We start from the raw sequence: 15,939 nt of genomic DNA, 5'->3' as shown, positions 1-15,939 counted from the left end.
AATATTAGGTTGAACCATAAGAAATTGCTGATATTCAAATCATTTTGATCTATTAAAAATGAAAGTTATTGCCAGGCACAGTGGTACATGCCTATAATCCCAACAACTTGGGACACCAAGGTAGGAGGATCACAAGTTCAAGGCCAAGCTCAGCAATTTAGTGAGACTATGTCTCAAAAAATAAAAAGGGCTGGGAATGTGGCTCAGTAATAGAGAACTCCTGGGTTTAATCCCCAATACCACAAAACAAACAAAAACATCTATCATGGTTTAATAACACATACCTGTTATAGATGTGTATATTCCAAAATCTTTTGCACTGGAGATTGAACCCAGGGGTGCTTTACAACTGAACTACATCCTAAACCCTTTTTATTATTTTTTTTTTTTTTTAAATATTTATTCTTATGTTTTAGGTGGACACAATATCTTTATGTGGTGCTGAGGATCGAACCTGGTGTCCTGTGCATGGTAGGCGAGCACTCTACCACTGAGCCACAACCCCAGCCCCCCTTTTTATTTTTTATGACAGGGTCTTCCTAAGTTGCTGAGACTGGCCTAGAACTTGGGATCCTGCTGCCCCAGCCTTTTGAGTCACTGGAATTACTAGTATCACTGCACCTGATCCAAGTTTGACCTTTGGCCAGAATAGCCCTCCCTACTGCTACCCACTTACTGGTATCCCCAAAACTTATTTCTCTATCCTAGAATGGGGGACATTAAAATATTTAATTAATTTGAATTCGTATGTCAGTCTGTTAGGACTGCTATACAAAATTAGCATAAACTAAGATGGCTTATAAATCATAAACATTTCTCACAGCTCTGGAAGCTAGTACATCTAGGTCAGCTATCAGCAGATTCAGCCTCTGGTGCAGGCCTTATTTCTGGTTCTTAGCCCTTCACATGATGGAAGGGGAACAAGCTCTTTTATAAAAACATTAATTCCATGGGCTGGGGATGTGGCTCAAGCGGTAGCACGCTTGCCTGGCATGCGTGCAGCCCAGGTTCGATCTTCAGCACCACATACAAACAAAGATATTGTGTCAGCCGAGAACTAAAAAATAAATATGAAAAAATTCTCTCTAAAAAAAAAAACCCATTATTTCCATTCATGATCTGATCACCTCCTAAAGACCTCCTTCTCGACACCATCTCCTTGGGGTTTAGAATTTGAGGGAAACACAACAGTCAAACCATAGCAACATGAAACTAGCATACATTTAAATGGTCCTGAAGTGTATTCAGTGGAAAAGCAAGTCCTCCTGTCCTCCAGCCACCAGTTTCCTTCCCAAAGACAACTCTGAGGGTCTTGTGTTCCTTCAGAGGAACTTGGTACATGTATGAGCAGTGTACACACATGTATCTATTTACAAAAATGGGTAGAGGAAGTAGTAGTGTAATATGCACTATTTCTACCCTTGCTTTTTAAATTTAGCAATCTAGCAAAAAGTGTTCAGCTATTTATTTTTACTGACTCCTTAATGTTCCGTTGCATGTGGGTATCAGAATTTATACAGCCAGTGCCCTGTTGCTGACATTAATATTGTTCCCCATCTTTTGCTGTGTCAGACAGTCCTGTAGTAAATAGCCTTAACACATGTAATTTTGCAAATGAGCGCCTGTGGGATAAATTCATAGCATTGGTATTGCTGAGTCGAGGGGTATGTACCTCTATGCATGCTAGGCAAGTGCTCTACAACTGAGCTATATCACCAACCTAAGATTTTTTTTTTTTTATAATTTGTTACCTGGAACAGTCAAAACCTTCTGGAATTTTAGACTGTAGAAGGTATGACAGTGACCTCTGGTTGCAAGTCATTAAGAATCCCCTATTTTAGCCAAGTAGTGGTGCATGCTTGTCATCTCAGTAACTTGGGAAGCTGGGGCAGGAGGATCACAAGTTCAAAGCCAGTTTCAGCAATTTAGTGAGCCCCTAGGCAACTTAGTGAGACCCTGTCTCAAGATGAACATGAAAAGGGCTGGAGTGTAGCTCAGTGGTGGAGTACTTGCCTAGTACACTAGGCCCTGTCTTCTATCCCCAGAAATGAAGAAGAAGAAGAAGAAGAAAAAGAGACGGGCATAAACCAGGCAAGGTGGTTCATGCCTGGTTCACCCCACTGACTCCGAAGACTAAGGCAGGAGGTTCGCAAGTTTGAGGCCAACCTGGGCAACTCAGTGAGACTCCAGTCTCAGGGAAAAAAAAATCCTGCTAACAAAGAAGGAGTTCCCTGCTTTTGCTTTAGCATGTCATTTGCCATATTCTAGATTCTTGTTTCCAAGGCCCATCATTCCAGGCCAGTGCTGGTCATCCCAGGGAGTAGGCAGAGTTTTCCCCAGGCAGTAGTGCCAGGAGGCACCAGCAGGTGGCAGGCAAGACACCACATGCCTTCAGTGAGCCTCCTCTGGAGCGCTGCCAGAATGGGAGCCTTTGGGTGGTTTCCAGTGACCTGACCTCCCAGCAGCAGACCTGGCTTAATGTTGGGTGGGGTGCCTGATCCTTTCCTCCCACCTAGTCTTCTGCCATTTCTTAAATTGGTGAGCAGTTTAAGTTACTAGCAGCTGCCTTGAAAGGAGCTCCAAGAGGCCACACCCAGAGGTGCCAGGCTGGGCCGCCACCCCCTCCAGGAACTGGCTGGAAGTATTTGCATGCCGTGGCCTGGGATGACTTGGGTTTCCTTAATTGCAGGGCTCTACTTCCTGTCTCTTTCAGCCAAATTTCCCACACCCTTCCCATGAACTAGGAGGTCCCCAGAACAGACATTTACCACTTGTACTCCACCCACTTTGCTATGGGCTAGGGAAAAAGAATGAGCTAGAGGTCTGAGCAGGGCCCTGGACTGCCTTACCTGGGAGTCAGGGCTCAGGCTGTTGGCCCCGCCCCTTGCAACTCCTGTTTCCTCAGCTCAGGCAGTCTGGTAGAGGCCTGCCTACCACTTCCCTTGGGTCCAGTTAGAGGACATGGCAGGTTGCCCTTCAGTGCCTGGGGGAGTCTTGGGGAAGCAGTGAGAGCAGAGGACTTGGGAAGTGGGATGAAATAGCATCTGTGGTAAGTGCTGACCCCTTTCCAGCTACTATCTGTCTCTTGCCCTGCAAGAGACTAGCAATATTTGGGGATTAACAGCACTGGGAGGGCTGATACCCTTGAGCCCAAAGCTCTCCTGCACTTAGTTTAGGTCTCCTGATCTTCAGAGACTGCCCAATTTCCCCTCAGCCTGAAGGAGTGTGATGGGATGGAGTGGGCAGGGACATAATGAGCAGGGAAGTTTTATCTCACTGTGGGCTGATGAGTCTCTGCTGTGAGGGAGGCCCAGGAGGCTGGAGGTTTCCTGTCTTACACACAGTCTGTGCCCCAGAGTAACTCCTGCAAGACAGAGCTTGCAAGAAAATTCAGGGTCAGCCCCTGCTGCTGATGAGAGCCTGAGGGCCGGGTGGGGACCCATGGTGGGAAAAGGTGGGCAGGCAGCTGTCCTCTGTGGCTCCCCAGGATCATTTCCCAGCATGCAGGAATTTGCATATCTCTGGTTTCCCCATCAGTTTCTTGGCTTGTGGAACCAGGAAAACAAGAGGAGGAAAAAGCAAGTGGGGCAGCTACTTGGAATTTGATCCCTTCTAATCCACGCCTCGTGGCTTGAGCTTTGGTCTCAGGAATCATATTCTGTCTGTGTCTGCCACCCTCTCCCTGGAAGCTCACGTGGAGCTGGGTGGGCCAGGCAGCTGAGGCCCTAAGAAGGGAAATAAGTTGTCTTAAACAGTCCATGAGTGGTGCTCGAACCCAGGTCTTTCGTGCTGCCACTACATGAATTGAAGTATCAGATTGTCAAATCTAGAAAAAGACAAGGATCACTGTGTTCTTTTATAGGTGGTGAGGCTGAGACTCCGTGAGTGAATGCCACCTGACTAAGCTGCTTGAACAGGCAGTGGGGCAGGAGGTAGTAGGAGAATTTTGGAGTTAAAACCCAAGTCATGGGAAAAAAACAGCCTTGGCATTGGACCTGGCAACTTCAGTAGCTCTGCCCGGAAGCCAGATTGAGGAAGAGGCCCAGAGGGGAGGCTCTAAACACTGGACGGCAGGCCCAGCCGGGCTGAGCCTGTCAGAAAAGTGCAGGATGCTAGCATGGGTCGTTGGTGGTGCTGAACTGACCCAGCCATCCCGAGGGCTTGGCCCTGGCTGGTGCCTGCTGCACAAGCCCTCCTTGGTGCCCACCTGAACCAGCAAGGCCAGACCCAGCCTCCTGCCATTAGCTGCAGCCGGCTGGGACTAACACACTGCCCACTTGCCCCGGGAATACTTGGTTGCCCTCACACCCACAGAGCAGGAGGGCACATGAGCACAAGTTCAGTTCAGGAACAGGTGTGAGAGAGTGCCCTACTTCTTCCAGGTGACCCCTGTGGCATACACAAGACAAGGCTGTGGCACCTGCTGCTGAGCGGGTGGGTAGAGTGACCATCCCACCTGCTGCCAGAGAACTCATGGGAATGTTGTCAAACTCAGGGGCTGAGGGCACCCTGTGTCCCTCCAAGGCCCACGGTGCTGCAAGCAAGTGCCAAGGATGCCCTTCCTCAGGTGTGGGGGCCAAGGACTAGTGTTCAAGCCCTGGCCCAGCCAGTCCTCCTCCATGGGACCTTGGGCAAGTCACTCAACATTGCCAAGTGGCCGATAATGAACTAGATGGTCTGGTATTTTAGCTTCCTGCCCAAACAAACAGGCCCATGAATAGCCTTTTAAACTGGAATAAAGTCCTTTATTTTTTACCTTTATTTTTATTTTTTTTTAAAGAGAGAGTGAGAGAGGAGAGAGAAAGATAGAGAATTTTTAATATTTATTTTTTTTAGTTCTCGGCGGTCACAACATCTTTGTTGGTATGGTGCTGAGGATCGAAACCTGGGCCGCACGCATGCCAGGCGAGCGCGCTACCGCTTGAGCCACATCCCCAGCCCCACCTTTATTTTCTTCTACCTGTTTTTTTTGTTGTTGTTGGTGGTGGTGGTGCATTAGTTGTAAGTGTTGATAGGATTTGGTGCTGCATATTCCTGTATGCACATAGTGTGACCATATGATTTGGCCAGTTCCACTTTCCAGCACTCCCTCCTGCCCCCCAGAATACAGTTCTTGATTGGAAAAAAATAAAAATAGGGCGAGGGCATTTCCTTGTGTAGATAACACCTGAGCCATCTGGAAGGAACAGGCAGCGGTGCCTTGAACAGCACTCAGTGGGAGACTGAGCTACTGCCTGCCAAAGTCCTGAGTGCCGAATCCCTCCTTGATTTCTGTCTGGAAGCGCTGGCTTCCAGAGCTGCTCCAGGGTGAAGAAGGTGGTGAGGCCCCAGGTACAGGGCTGGCCACGATGGCACTGTCTCCCACGTGCTTTACAGCTGTTCTGAGCTGAAGCAGTTCCTCCAAAAGAAAATGCAAATACTATAAAAGCCTCATGACAAAGTAAGGTGAGATGTTCAAGACACAATTATTAAAACTGCATTTTATCCATTTTACCTGACCGATAATGTATGTTTGGAGAATCATTTGATGACCTTTTGCATTTAAAATATTTAACATTCAGCCAGGTGCAGTGGCTTATGCCTATAATCCCAGCAACTGGGAAGGTTGAGGTGTGAGGATCACAAGTTTGAGGCTAGCCTCAGCAACTTGGCAAGACCTTCAGCAACCCAGGGTGACTGTCTCAAAATAAAAAAAAAAAAAATTTTAAAAAAAGGGCTGAGGATGTGGTTCAGTGGTAAAGTACTCCTGGTTTCAATTCCCAGTACCAAAAGGGAAAGAAAAAAAAAATTCACACTCATCTTTTCAACTGCAAGGGAAAGGGAGAGAGGAAGAAAAGAAAGGTCTCTTTCTGAGGTTAGATGAGAAGTTAAGACTGGATGAAGGTGGAAACTCTGCGAACGTAGCAGTGGGTCATTCTAGAGGCTTCTTGAAGAGCAGTTGCTATGTGCCAAGTCTGGGGTCACACACCTAGCATACGTTATCTCCTGTAATCCCCACGACAACCCCAAGGTAGGTGCCATTATTATCCCCATTTCATAAATGAGGAAACTGGAGACCCAGTGAAAATGAGGAAACTGGAGACCCAGTGAGGGCCAATCATTTGCCCCAGATGATAGAGTCAGTGGCAGAGCCAGTTCTTGAGTTTGAGAGTAGACCAGGCCTAACCTGGAAGACCCCCTGGCATTGTCTCTCCAGCTGCTGCTGCCCAGCACTCCTCCCCAGCCCTGCAGCCCCATTTCTAGAGCAAGGCAACATCTAGAAGATGGGGCCAGCACTGAGCACCGAGGAGCTCCTCTACACCTGCTCCAAGCCCCCAGAAGCCATCATCTCACTCCTTTGCCATCCTCAGCTCTGGTCAGCACACCCCTAAGAGCCATCCCTCCCCATGCTGCAGCCACAGGACTCTAAACCCTTACACTTCTGCTTAACCCCCACATCCTGTCCCAAACCCTTCCTGTGTCAATAGCCACCTCCAACAGAGGACCAGCCGGAGGCCACAGGAAAGATGCCTCATCTCCAGGAGACCCAGCACTCTTGGAAACCTGCCTTCCAGAGGAGGGTCAGGGCACGGCATAGCATGGTTCCCTTGGGAGGCAGGTCAGCTTGCCCCCCCGCCCCCCCATGAAGATGATCACCTCCCGAAAGGGCTCACATTGATTTTTATTGATGTCTTACAGGTAAGGATATTCCACCTATATTTCAAATTTATAACTGTACACAGCATACACATGTCCCCCCACCTTTGGGGAAGGGCGCAGAAGACAGGGTGGGGACAGAGGCCCTGGAGCCCTGGCAGGGGTGGTGGGGCAGGTAAACAGTGGGTAGAGGTGGGTTTTAAGAAGCATCTTGCTTACTGACATGAAGCCTCACGACCCGCAAGGCATGAGGCTTCATTGGCTTACGGGAGGGGTGTTGGAGGGCAGGCACACGGTGCCCAACTAGCCGGCCACGCCGGCGACCCAGGGACGGGGTGGAGGTGGGGGCCCTGCCCAGGCCTCTGTTCCCCCAGGCCTCTCTCCCCGCCCTCTGAGAGAAAAGAGGGTTTGGGCCTCAGCCACGGACCAACGGCCTAATCGGCAGCGTCTCCTTAAACGAGATACAATGTGCATCAACGGGGCGATCGCCTCTGGCCCACAGGGCAGGCTGCGGGTGCCACGTGCGCCAGAGCCAATCCTACAGGATCTTAGGTGGGGGTCCCTTCCCTACTAGAACTCTCCCTCTGCCCAGCATCCAGGCGGCCTCGGGGCTGGCTTGGGAGCCCCTTGCGGGCCACACGGCTGGCTCACTCAGTGAGGTGCTGCGACTTGTAAGAAAGGATCTCCGCCGCCAGCTGCTGGGGGTCCAGGAGCTGCGGGAAGCGCCCCATCACGGCCTCCACCAGGTGCGGGGGGAAGACGCCACACAGCTTGGTGTACACACTGGCCCGCTCCTTGGCCAGGCCCCCCGCCCCACCCCAGGGACCCCCGCTAGCCCCTGGGCCTGGCACCGGGGCCTCCTGGAGGACTGGGGTAGGTGGGGGCAGCGGGTAGGGCTCAGACCAGTACTCTCGGGACGCGAATGCGCGTGGTGGGGGCGTGTAGTCAGCAGGGACACTGAAGTGGCCGGCACCCATGGCCCGTCCAAAGGCAGGGAAGGCAGGCACAGCCTGGAGCTCGGACCCATAATGGCGGTAGCCAGAGTAGGGGCCCTGAGGGGGTCCCGGCTCACCAGGGCCTCCCGCCCGAACCCCCCACAGTTCTGACATCTGACTTTCCAGGGAGCCGATGCCAGAGTCCAGGCAGTCCTGGGAGATGTATGGGAGCGAGTCCAGGGTCTGCGGGAGCCAGTCTGTGGGCCCCAAGTGTCCACCGCTGCCTCCGCTGGGTAGGCAGCCCCTGCCCGCAGGGGCAAAGGTCTGAGTCAGCCCCTCCTGGCGGGGCCCTGAGGGTGCTTGGGCCCCCAGCTTCTTTCCCTCCTGGCTGCTCTGCTCACCCTCTGCAGGCAGAGAGCCAGACTGAGAGGAAGTGGAAGGCCGCTGGCTACTTTTGTCCTTGCCAGGGGCCCTGGGGGGTGAGAGGAGGGCGTTGGCACGGAGCTCATCAGCCACGGAGCGCTGGGGGCGGCTGGGCCGCTCAGGGTGGAAGAATCGGCACTTGACCCCGTAGGTGCATTTCCTCCCTGCAGAGGGGAAGGGAGGTGGGCTGAGTCGGGCAGGAGGTGGTGGTGGCAGGGAAACTTGGGGCTGGCTGGTGCCATGATGGTGCCACCCAGGAGGAGGCACCTAGGGCACAGGTGAGGGGAGGGCAGAGCTGGGTCTCACCATAAGGGCATGGTTGTTTTCTGTGTTCAGAAGAAAGTGGCTTCTTACGCAGGAAGTTGTCCAGGCTGGGTCCATGCCGGCCCAAGGGGTCATCCGGGGGCATGAACCTGTAGAGGGCAAAAAGAACTCTCAGGAGTGGGAGACACAAAGTGGGACTTCCAATTGCTGAGGACATCCAGCCTTGCTGAAAATCCAGCAATAAAACTGGGGCCTATCTTTAGGACAGAACAGTGCCAAAATAGAAGGGGGATCCCCCAGCCCAGGGGCCACAGCTCAGGGGCATCTTTAGGGCAACTCCCAGGCTAGGATCTGTCCAAGGTCATCAGGAAACCACAACAGGTATCCCAGCATCGGGCTGCTTTCAAGAGAAATAGTGTGCAGCTGGACAGGCTGTCCTGGACGCTGACCACATCCTGTCTCAAGTGCTACTTCTCCATCCCTGAATCAAAGAACATCCATCCCACCTAGTCCTAGCTGGATATCTGCTGTCCCTTTCACTCCCAAAGCTGCCAGGAGCCCAGGTGGTGGCTCCCAATGGCCATAGGACCCAGCAGAGCCTGGTACCAGCCCCACCCTCCGGAGGGCATCCCTGGCTGCCTCCCAGAGCCAAGTTCATTGGGTCCCCCAGAACATACTTGTCATTGACAAAGGAGTACATGAGCAGTCGCTCCTCGATGAAGCGCTTCCACTCCTGCCGTTCGCCCTGGAGGTCCCGGTAGGTGTCGTTGGAGACCACAACCCCATCCGAGTCGTAGGCGAGCTTCACGATGAAGCGGTCATCATAGCATACCACCCGCTTGCCTCCCACGCGCCGGGACGGTGTGAACACCAGGATCTTCTTCTTCTCCAGTTCCCGCAGAATGTGCTGGTCTGGGGGTGGCAGGGAGAAACTCAGGGCCCACTCAGGACCTAGAGCCAGGCCACAGGGCTCCCTAACCTCCCAGTGGCCAGGCTCTGGGGCTGTTAACCCACATTCACAAGGGTGGAGACCCGTTCTGCGGAGGCCCCTGCTGGTTTGCTGCCTGAAGACTATGGACACCTGAGCCCAGGCTGCAGGGGGGCTCTGGGCACAGAACTAGCCCTTTGGCTTCTCACGCTCTTGACATCAGGCCTGCTCAATCAGAGGGGTTTGGCTTTGGCTGTCGACCCAGCCTGTCCTGTAGGGGTCCATGAAGAAGTGTCCTGGCTCTGTCCCTGGACAAGGGACAGAGTTTCTGGCAAGGCCAGAGTTCCCTTTGGAAGGGGCCACTTCTCCTGGAGCTCACAGCCAGACAGCCTGCCCCTGGATCTCCAGACTCCTGAAGAAATGGTTTTAATCTAGGCTGAGGCTCGAGAGCGTGCGGCCGGGGTTAGCACAGGCTGACACTCACCAGGCACCAGGAGAGCACCTCTATATTAGCTCACAGGTCCACAGCAGGTGGGAGGAAGGCTCTGTACCAAACCTGCCCCACCCTGTTTTTCAGATGAGGAACGAGATTTAGAGCAGGGCTTCGGGGTCCTTGCCTGGGTCACAGAGCCAGAAATGGACAGTCAGAATGCCAGGCCTCGCTGTCCTGGCCCAGAGCCCTCAGCCCTAACCACTGAGACACACGGCCCCTCTGCCACTGGGGATGCTGAATGAGTGACATGCCACCAGAAGGACGAGGGAGGCACCCAGTATCTAAGGCAGAGGCCTGGACAAGGTGACATCTAGACCACTGTTTACAGCAGGGTTTTGGGGATACAAAAGCCCCGGAAAGAGATGCTGATCCCTGGTCTCGAAGTCTAGAAGTTGTCAGCCCTGCCCAAGGGGTCCCTCTTGAGGAGAACCAGGGCAGTGGGACAGTGATATTGGTCACCTCCAGAGTCCCACACACCTGTGATGGGCACGTCGGGCCGAGGCTGCTCCTTCCTCCAGGACGGTACGAACACTGTGATGTCGGTGTGGCCCCGCTCTAGAAACCAGGTCACAGCCAGTAGGATGCCCCGGCAGGAGAACACCTCCTTGTTCCCGTGGCTGGGGGGAAGGAGGGACAGGTCAGCCCACAGGGCCAGCTAGCTGGTCCTCACCCTGCAGCAGGGCTCAGCCCGGGTCCTCTGCCTGTGGGCCCAAGGCCTCTGTTCCTGGGCTGGTTCCCACAACGCCTGAATGGCCAGACCAGCTGCGGGACTTTCCCCAAGATTCCATCTGCCTAAAGTGGGGATCCACCCAGGAATCTGGCAGCACTGGCTCCCCGTGGAGGGGAGGGTCAGGCACTTGCAACACACCTGGGGGTGGGGAAAAGGTGCAGGGAGATTTCTGGTTCCTGCCCCACCCAGAGCTTCTGGGACCACGGGACACAGATGTGCACTGGCAGACTGAGTCACCTCCCTCTCTGCTCCACTGCGGCTCCTTGTCGAGAGGTGGGGGTGGGGGAAGAACTAGCTGGCTAACCAGGGAGAAACCAGATTGTTCCGGATTAAAGTTTGGGCCACGCACACAGCCTAGGGCAGGGACCCCAAGGGGTTCAGGGCAGGGGCTGGTGCTTCCACCCTTCCAGGAGGGACAGGAAGTGACGGCAGGAGGTGCTGGCTGGTTCCCTTTCAGTGTGAAAGTGAAAGGCCAGAGCTTTTCCTCCCAAGGCACCAGCTCCAGGCACCGCCAGGGCCAGCCCCACGCCTCCTCACAGAGCCAGGAGGGTGTGACCTACAGCAGAAAAATGGTCAGAAAGGGGCTGAAGGGGGCTGGGGATGTGGCTCAAGCGGTAGCGCGCTCGCCTGGTGTGCGTGCGGCCCGGGTTCGATCCTCAGCACCACATACCAACAAAGATGTTGTGTCCACCAAGAATTAAGAAAAAATAAATAAATGTTAAAATTCTCTCTCTCTGTCCCCCTCTCTCTCTCACTCTCTCTTTAAAAAAAAAAAAAAAAAAAAAGAAAGGGGCTGAAGGGCTGGGGGATTCAGCCACTCCCAAAGAGAACCCAGAGAGGGACCTCCTCCCTGCCCTGGGCAGTTCCATACAAATGCATCTGGACCCAGAAGAAAGCCTGGAGGTGCTGGGCTGCAACGGCTCGGTTTCTTCAGCTGAGAAAAGGGCCCAGTGGCCTGCAGCTTTCTTAAGATGGATGGGTCAGTGACACAGGTTTACACTGGCTGGAGGCCAGAGACCGGCAAAGCAGAGATTCCCTGGGACTTCCTGGGAGGGCTGGAGGGGGCACTGGGGCTTCTTCCCCAGAGGCCCTGCCTGTCACTGGCCCCTTGGTGACAACTCAGACTCTCATATTTGGCAAATCAAACTGAATAAATGTTACGCAAAAGAGGCAAGTCCAGGGTCGACCACATCCTGTGGGTGGCTTCTTGGGGTGATAGTTGGAGGCCCGAGAGAAGGCAGGCGGGAGGTGTGGGGCGAGGCTGGGGTTCCAGATGCCGAAGGTCTTGCAAATTGTAGGGGAGACAAAGTCCAGCCCCAAGGCAGCACTCATCCCCATCTGCTGTCCCCCAGTAGCCTGCTCATAACAAGAGTTAACATGTATTGAGAGCTGTGGTCTCGACTGCTCTAAGTGCAAACCCATGAGGAGAGTACCATAGTGACCATTCCCTTTCCTTTTGTCAGATGAGGAAACTGTAATTCAGAGAGGGTAACAGTCACCAGGGTCACACAACAATAATGCAGAGATGCAGACCCAGAGCCACGGCTTGGCTCGTAACCACTCTGTGGATGCTTGGACAGGTTCAAGGACAGGCACAGACTCTGATGGAGGGGAAGGGGCAGGGGAGGGGTTTCTGAGCTCCAGTGAACAGCTTCATCCTACAAGGCTTGCTACAGTAAAGGAAAGGAAGTTCCATGACCTACCCAAGGTCACCTGGCTAGTGCCAAGAGTTGGAAATTGAACCCAGTTTGGGGCCAGTGAGTTGCCTTCCTGTCCCTAACAGAAGACCTGGAGTCTATTTGGGAGGAAAAAAGCTTCAAAGGTGTTTGCATAAAGTGTGCCACAAGAGAAGAGCAGGTGGGAGTGGGAGGAAGGGCATCTCTCCTGCTCTTCCTGCAGGAACACAGGTTAGGAGACTGCGAGGCTTCCCTGGCTGGCCAGGTCCCTAGTCTGTGGTCCTCACAATGCCCTTTGTGCTGCCCCCTTCCCTGGGCCCTCTGCATGGTCTCCTAAGGCCTGGCTGTGGTTGTTCCCAGGCTCTGCTGCCTGTCCCAGCCACACAGGTGTGCTGCTCACCTGCCTCCCTCTGAACACATGAACACACTCAGGTATGTGCTTGTGCCCCTCCTGGCCAGCATCTTCAAGCCCTGGGACCTGGTGTCCTGCCTGTGGGCACCAGACACCCTGGTGGGGACATCTACTCTCAGCAGGTGGAGCCCTCCTCTTCCTGCAGTGGAGAGCTCGGTGGGCTCAGGAGACCAGACCTCTCCTCACCCTCACTGAGTCCTAACTGCCCAGGAGGTCAGGGCCCCCCAGCCTGGCCAAGGAGACGGGGATAGGATATGTACGTGGGAGCCTCCAGCCACTGTTCCTGCCCCAGGACAGAGGCAGGGCTGGGCCGGCTCCCCAGGTGAAAAGACCTGCCTGGGCTGGGTCTGATTAGAGGAGAAAAATTCCCTTAGAAGGAAACAGAGGTGAATTTCCCCACGATTTGCATATGGTGGGGGCTAGCCAGCCAGCCAGCCAGCCAGCCCCTGGGGGGAGGGGGCATCAGGGCAGGAACCCAGCGACAGCTGAGACAGGAAGTGTGAAGCTGGAATTCCCCTCCTGCCCCAGCCCCAGCTCAGAAACCCCCAGCAGGCAGGCAGGCAGGCGGTGCGGTCTCCAGGGTCAGCTCCCAAGTGCCCCCCACTGCTGCCCTCCTCCCAGGCTCCTCCTCCTTTTACCAGGACACAAACATAGCACATGGCTGTCCCCAGGGCTCAGCCACTTCTGTGGGCCTGAGGCCCACAGGGGCAGAGTCACAGGCTCATCCTAGCTCCTCAGCCTGGCTCAGGCTCCAGCATGAGGGGACCCGACCTTCCTGTGACCTGCCTCCCTCTGGCATGGAAGCCCCCTTTTCTCAGCCTCCCATCCAGAACCTACCCAGTTCAGGAATGGGAATGGTGGGGAAGGGGCTCCCCTGCGTTTGTGCTGAGCTAGGCCAGGACCAGCTGACCTGGTCTGCCCTGCTGGGCTGGAGCAGGTGGAGGGCAGAGGCTGACTGGGAGAGTCCTCAGGGAAGCGGGGAAGGCACTCACACCGCCTCCCGCCCTGTGTCTGGGGTCTCCCCGCATCCCTGCCAACAGGAACTTTTCCTGATGAGTGATCCACCCGTCCTGACTCACCAGCCACCTCCAAGGGAACTGGGAGAAAGCAGCAGGGAAGGCGGGGCCACAGATCCAAGGGAGAAGTCAGATTCTCAGGTCGGGAGCAACCCTGGCCTCATCCCCGGCTCCCACCCCTCCCCACATAGGGGGCCACAGTTAGGGGGCTGTGTGCTGACTTTGGCTCTGGGAGCCCCAGAGACCAGTCTAGCAGAGACTTGGGTCACCTGAGGCCAGAGCATCAGGCCACCCACCCACACCTCACGGAGAATCAGAGCCAGCCTTGAGGTCACTCCAGGTCACAGCCCTGAAGGTCTCAGTAGCTGGGCCTGCTTCCATGGGAGCCTAGGCCTGGGACAGGAAGGCCTCAGAAGACCCAGGCCCTGAACAGTAACAACAACTCCTGTTCACTGAGCACCTGTGACTTTCCAGGTGCCATGCCTTTGCTCTCACAATGACCACCTGAAGCAGCAGGAGATAAAGCCCAGAGTGGCTAAGTAACCGCTCCCATCTGGAGCACTGGCGTTCACAGGCAAATCCCCGGCCGCCCCGGTCTCGCCTCCTGTTACAGGCGAGGAATTTAGATGGACATGGCTGGCCTCAGGAGACCCAAACATAAAGGGAATTCTGGGGACACAGAACCTGAATTCCAATCCTTGCTCCAATAGCTACCAGTAGTGTGACCCTGGACAAGGCTTTGAGCCTGAGTTTCATCCGCATGACCTGTCACAAGGCTTAAGGGAGCCTCCTGGCGTGAAACAGGCCCTCATAAGGGCTTTCCCGTCCTCTAGCCCAGTCCACCAGAGAAGTCAATTCCTGCCTGAAAGCTCCTCCACAGAACAGCAGGGACAGAGCCACCTCTCCACTCATCTCCACAGAAGTGACGCGTACCTCATGGCCACGTTGCTCCCATCGATGACCACTGGCCTCAGGTCACTGCCCTCCTTGTCCTCCTCTGGGAGTGAGGGCTCCAGGCTGGGGGCCTTGGGGGTGCCTCCACCCCGGGGCACCAGAGGGAGCTGAGGGCCGGGGTCTTGAGAGGCCTGGCGCTCATGCTCGTTAGCTGTGCTATGCTTCACCAGCTCCCCCAGCACTGTGTTGGTGTCTGCCTGGACCCCCAGCTTCTGCAGGACGCTGTGGATCTCAGAGGATGAGTAGCCCAGCTTCCGGAAGAAGTCCACTTTCATCTGTAGCTCCAAAGCTGATGCCTCCTCTGGGGTGGGCTCCCGGGCAGGCCGGGGGGTACCGCGACAGCTGTGGCTGTCCTCAAGCCCCCACAGACTCATGGTGGGGCTGGCTTCCTGGACAGGCCTCTCTCCTCGGGTGCCACTCATATCTCACACTCCTGGAAGGCACCTGTCACAGCTCCTATGGGACAACACAGGGTTAGGGATGGGGAATGTTGCTCTCATCCCCTCTCCTGCCTGCCCTTCCCAACAGGATGAGGCAACACTGGACTGGTGACACTATGTCGGCTCAGGTTGTCCCCTCAAAAGCTCTCTCAGCTAAGGATTATCTTTCCCATTATATAAAGGGGGAAACTGAGGCATAGGCGCTAAGAACTTGCTCAAGGTCTTCCAACTGTTAGCTGGTGACGCAAGAATTTGAAGTTAGTCTGATCCCACCCCCAAGCCCAACCCCTCACGCTAACACGAGGAGGGGGGGGGGCCCAGAAGGCAGGGGCGGGGCTCTCATACGGAAACCTGGGCGGGAAGTGCGCTCGGGGATGTGGGGGCCACGGGGCCAGTGGGCTGGCGGGCCAGGGTGGGGGGCTTCCCCGTTGAGGTCATCGCCTTCATCCGCCCGCCCGCCCCACACTCAGAACCCAGGCCTAGAAGGGGCAGGGCCGGGGCCAGCCTCCCGGACCGCGGGAGGGCAAGTTTCCGGGGTGACCCACTGGAGAAAAAAGTTGCTGGGAGACTCTGGTTGGCTCCCGGGCGCCGGTGACGCGGAGGCTGTCCCGGTAGAGACCCGCACTGTCGCGGCGCTGCCCCAGGACCTCGGGACCCTCCCCGGGGCTCCCCCAACTTGAGCTAAGTTGGAGGGGGTCTAGAGGAGCCGGGGAAGCCGGACCCCGCCGCGCCCTCCCCGCTCCCTTCTCCCCGGGCCCCGCCGCGCGCCTCACCCCGCTGCGCCCCAGCCGCGGCCGGCGGCGGATCCATGGGGCCGAGTCCCCGGCGCCTTTGTACCGCAGGGGGCGAGGCAGGTGCTTTAAGAACCGTGACGCGGAAGCCGGGCAGGGCCGTCGCCCCTTCCTGCTCCGCCCCCCCGCGCCCGCCCCGCCCCCGGGCTCGGCCCCTCCCCCAGGCTCAGCCCCACCCCGCCCTGGGCTCGGCCCCGCCCCCGGCCTCCCCCCCCCCCCCCCCGCGCCTCGCCCCGCCCCC

General features: G+C 55.7%; 2 protein-coding genes across 2 annotated transcripts in view; one reads left to right on the top strand and one right to left on the bottom strand.

Moving 5' to 3' along the window:
• Window positions 1-11,163, top strand: part of Meaf6 (MYST/Esa1 associated factor 6) — a 37,047-nt gene extending 25,884 nt beyond the window's left edge. The window contains exon 6 of the mRNA XM_078025930.1: window positions 2,046-11,163. Coding sequence (XP_077882056.1) covers window positions 2,046-2,124 — 79 coding nt within the window. The 3' untranslated portion in view covers window positions 2,125-11,163. The remainder of the gene's footprint in view (window positions 1-2,045) is intronic.
• Window positions 6,643-15,838, bottom strand: Zc3h12a (zinc finger CCCH-type containing 12A). The gene is made up of 6 exons (XM_078025929.1): window positions 15,681-15,838; window positions 14,447-14,923; window positions 10,157-10,296; window positions 8,936-9,170; window positions 8,301-8,407; window positions 6,643-8,158 (listed from the first exon to the last, which is right to left on the bottom strand). Exons 2-6 carry the CDS (start codon window positions 14,887-14,889, stop codon window positions 7,284-7,286), a joined length of 1,800 nt encoding a protein of 599 aa, XP_077882055.1. The 5' UTR covers window positions 14,890-14,923; window positions 15,681-15,838; the 3' UTR covers window positions 6,643-7,283.
• Between the last annotated feature and the right edge of the window lie 101 nt (window positions 15,839-15,939).

This window comes from Ictidomys tridecemlineatus, chromosome 11, assembly GCF_052094955.1.
Source record: "Ictidomys tridecemlineatus isolate mIctTri1 chromosome 11, mIctTri1.hap1, whole genome shotgun sequence".
NCBI classification, from domain to species: domain Eukaryota; kingdom Metazoa; phylum Chordata; class Mammalia; order Rodentia; family Sciuridae; genus Ictidomys; species Ictidomys tridecemlineatus.
This window is presented reverse-complemented; position numbering and strand designations above follow the sequence as displayed.

Excerpts from the sequence above, each read along its gene's own strand:
- Zc3h12a (XM_078025929.1), bottom strand. The coding sequence starts at position 14,889 with ATGAGTGGCACCCGAGGAGAGAGGCCTGTCCAGGAAGCCAGCCCCACC. Across the intron at positions 9,171-10,156 it reads GCCCGACGTGCCCATCACAG|ACCAGCACATTCTGCGGGAA; the intron begins GTGTGTGGGACT and ends TGCCACCCCCAG. Across the intron at positions 8,408-8,935 it reads TACTCCTTTGTCAATGACAA|GTTCATGCCCCCGGATGACC; the intron begins GTATGTTCTGGG and ends TGCCCTCTACAG.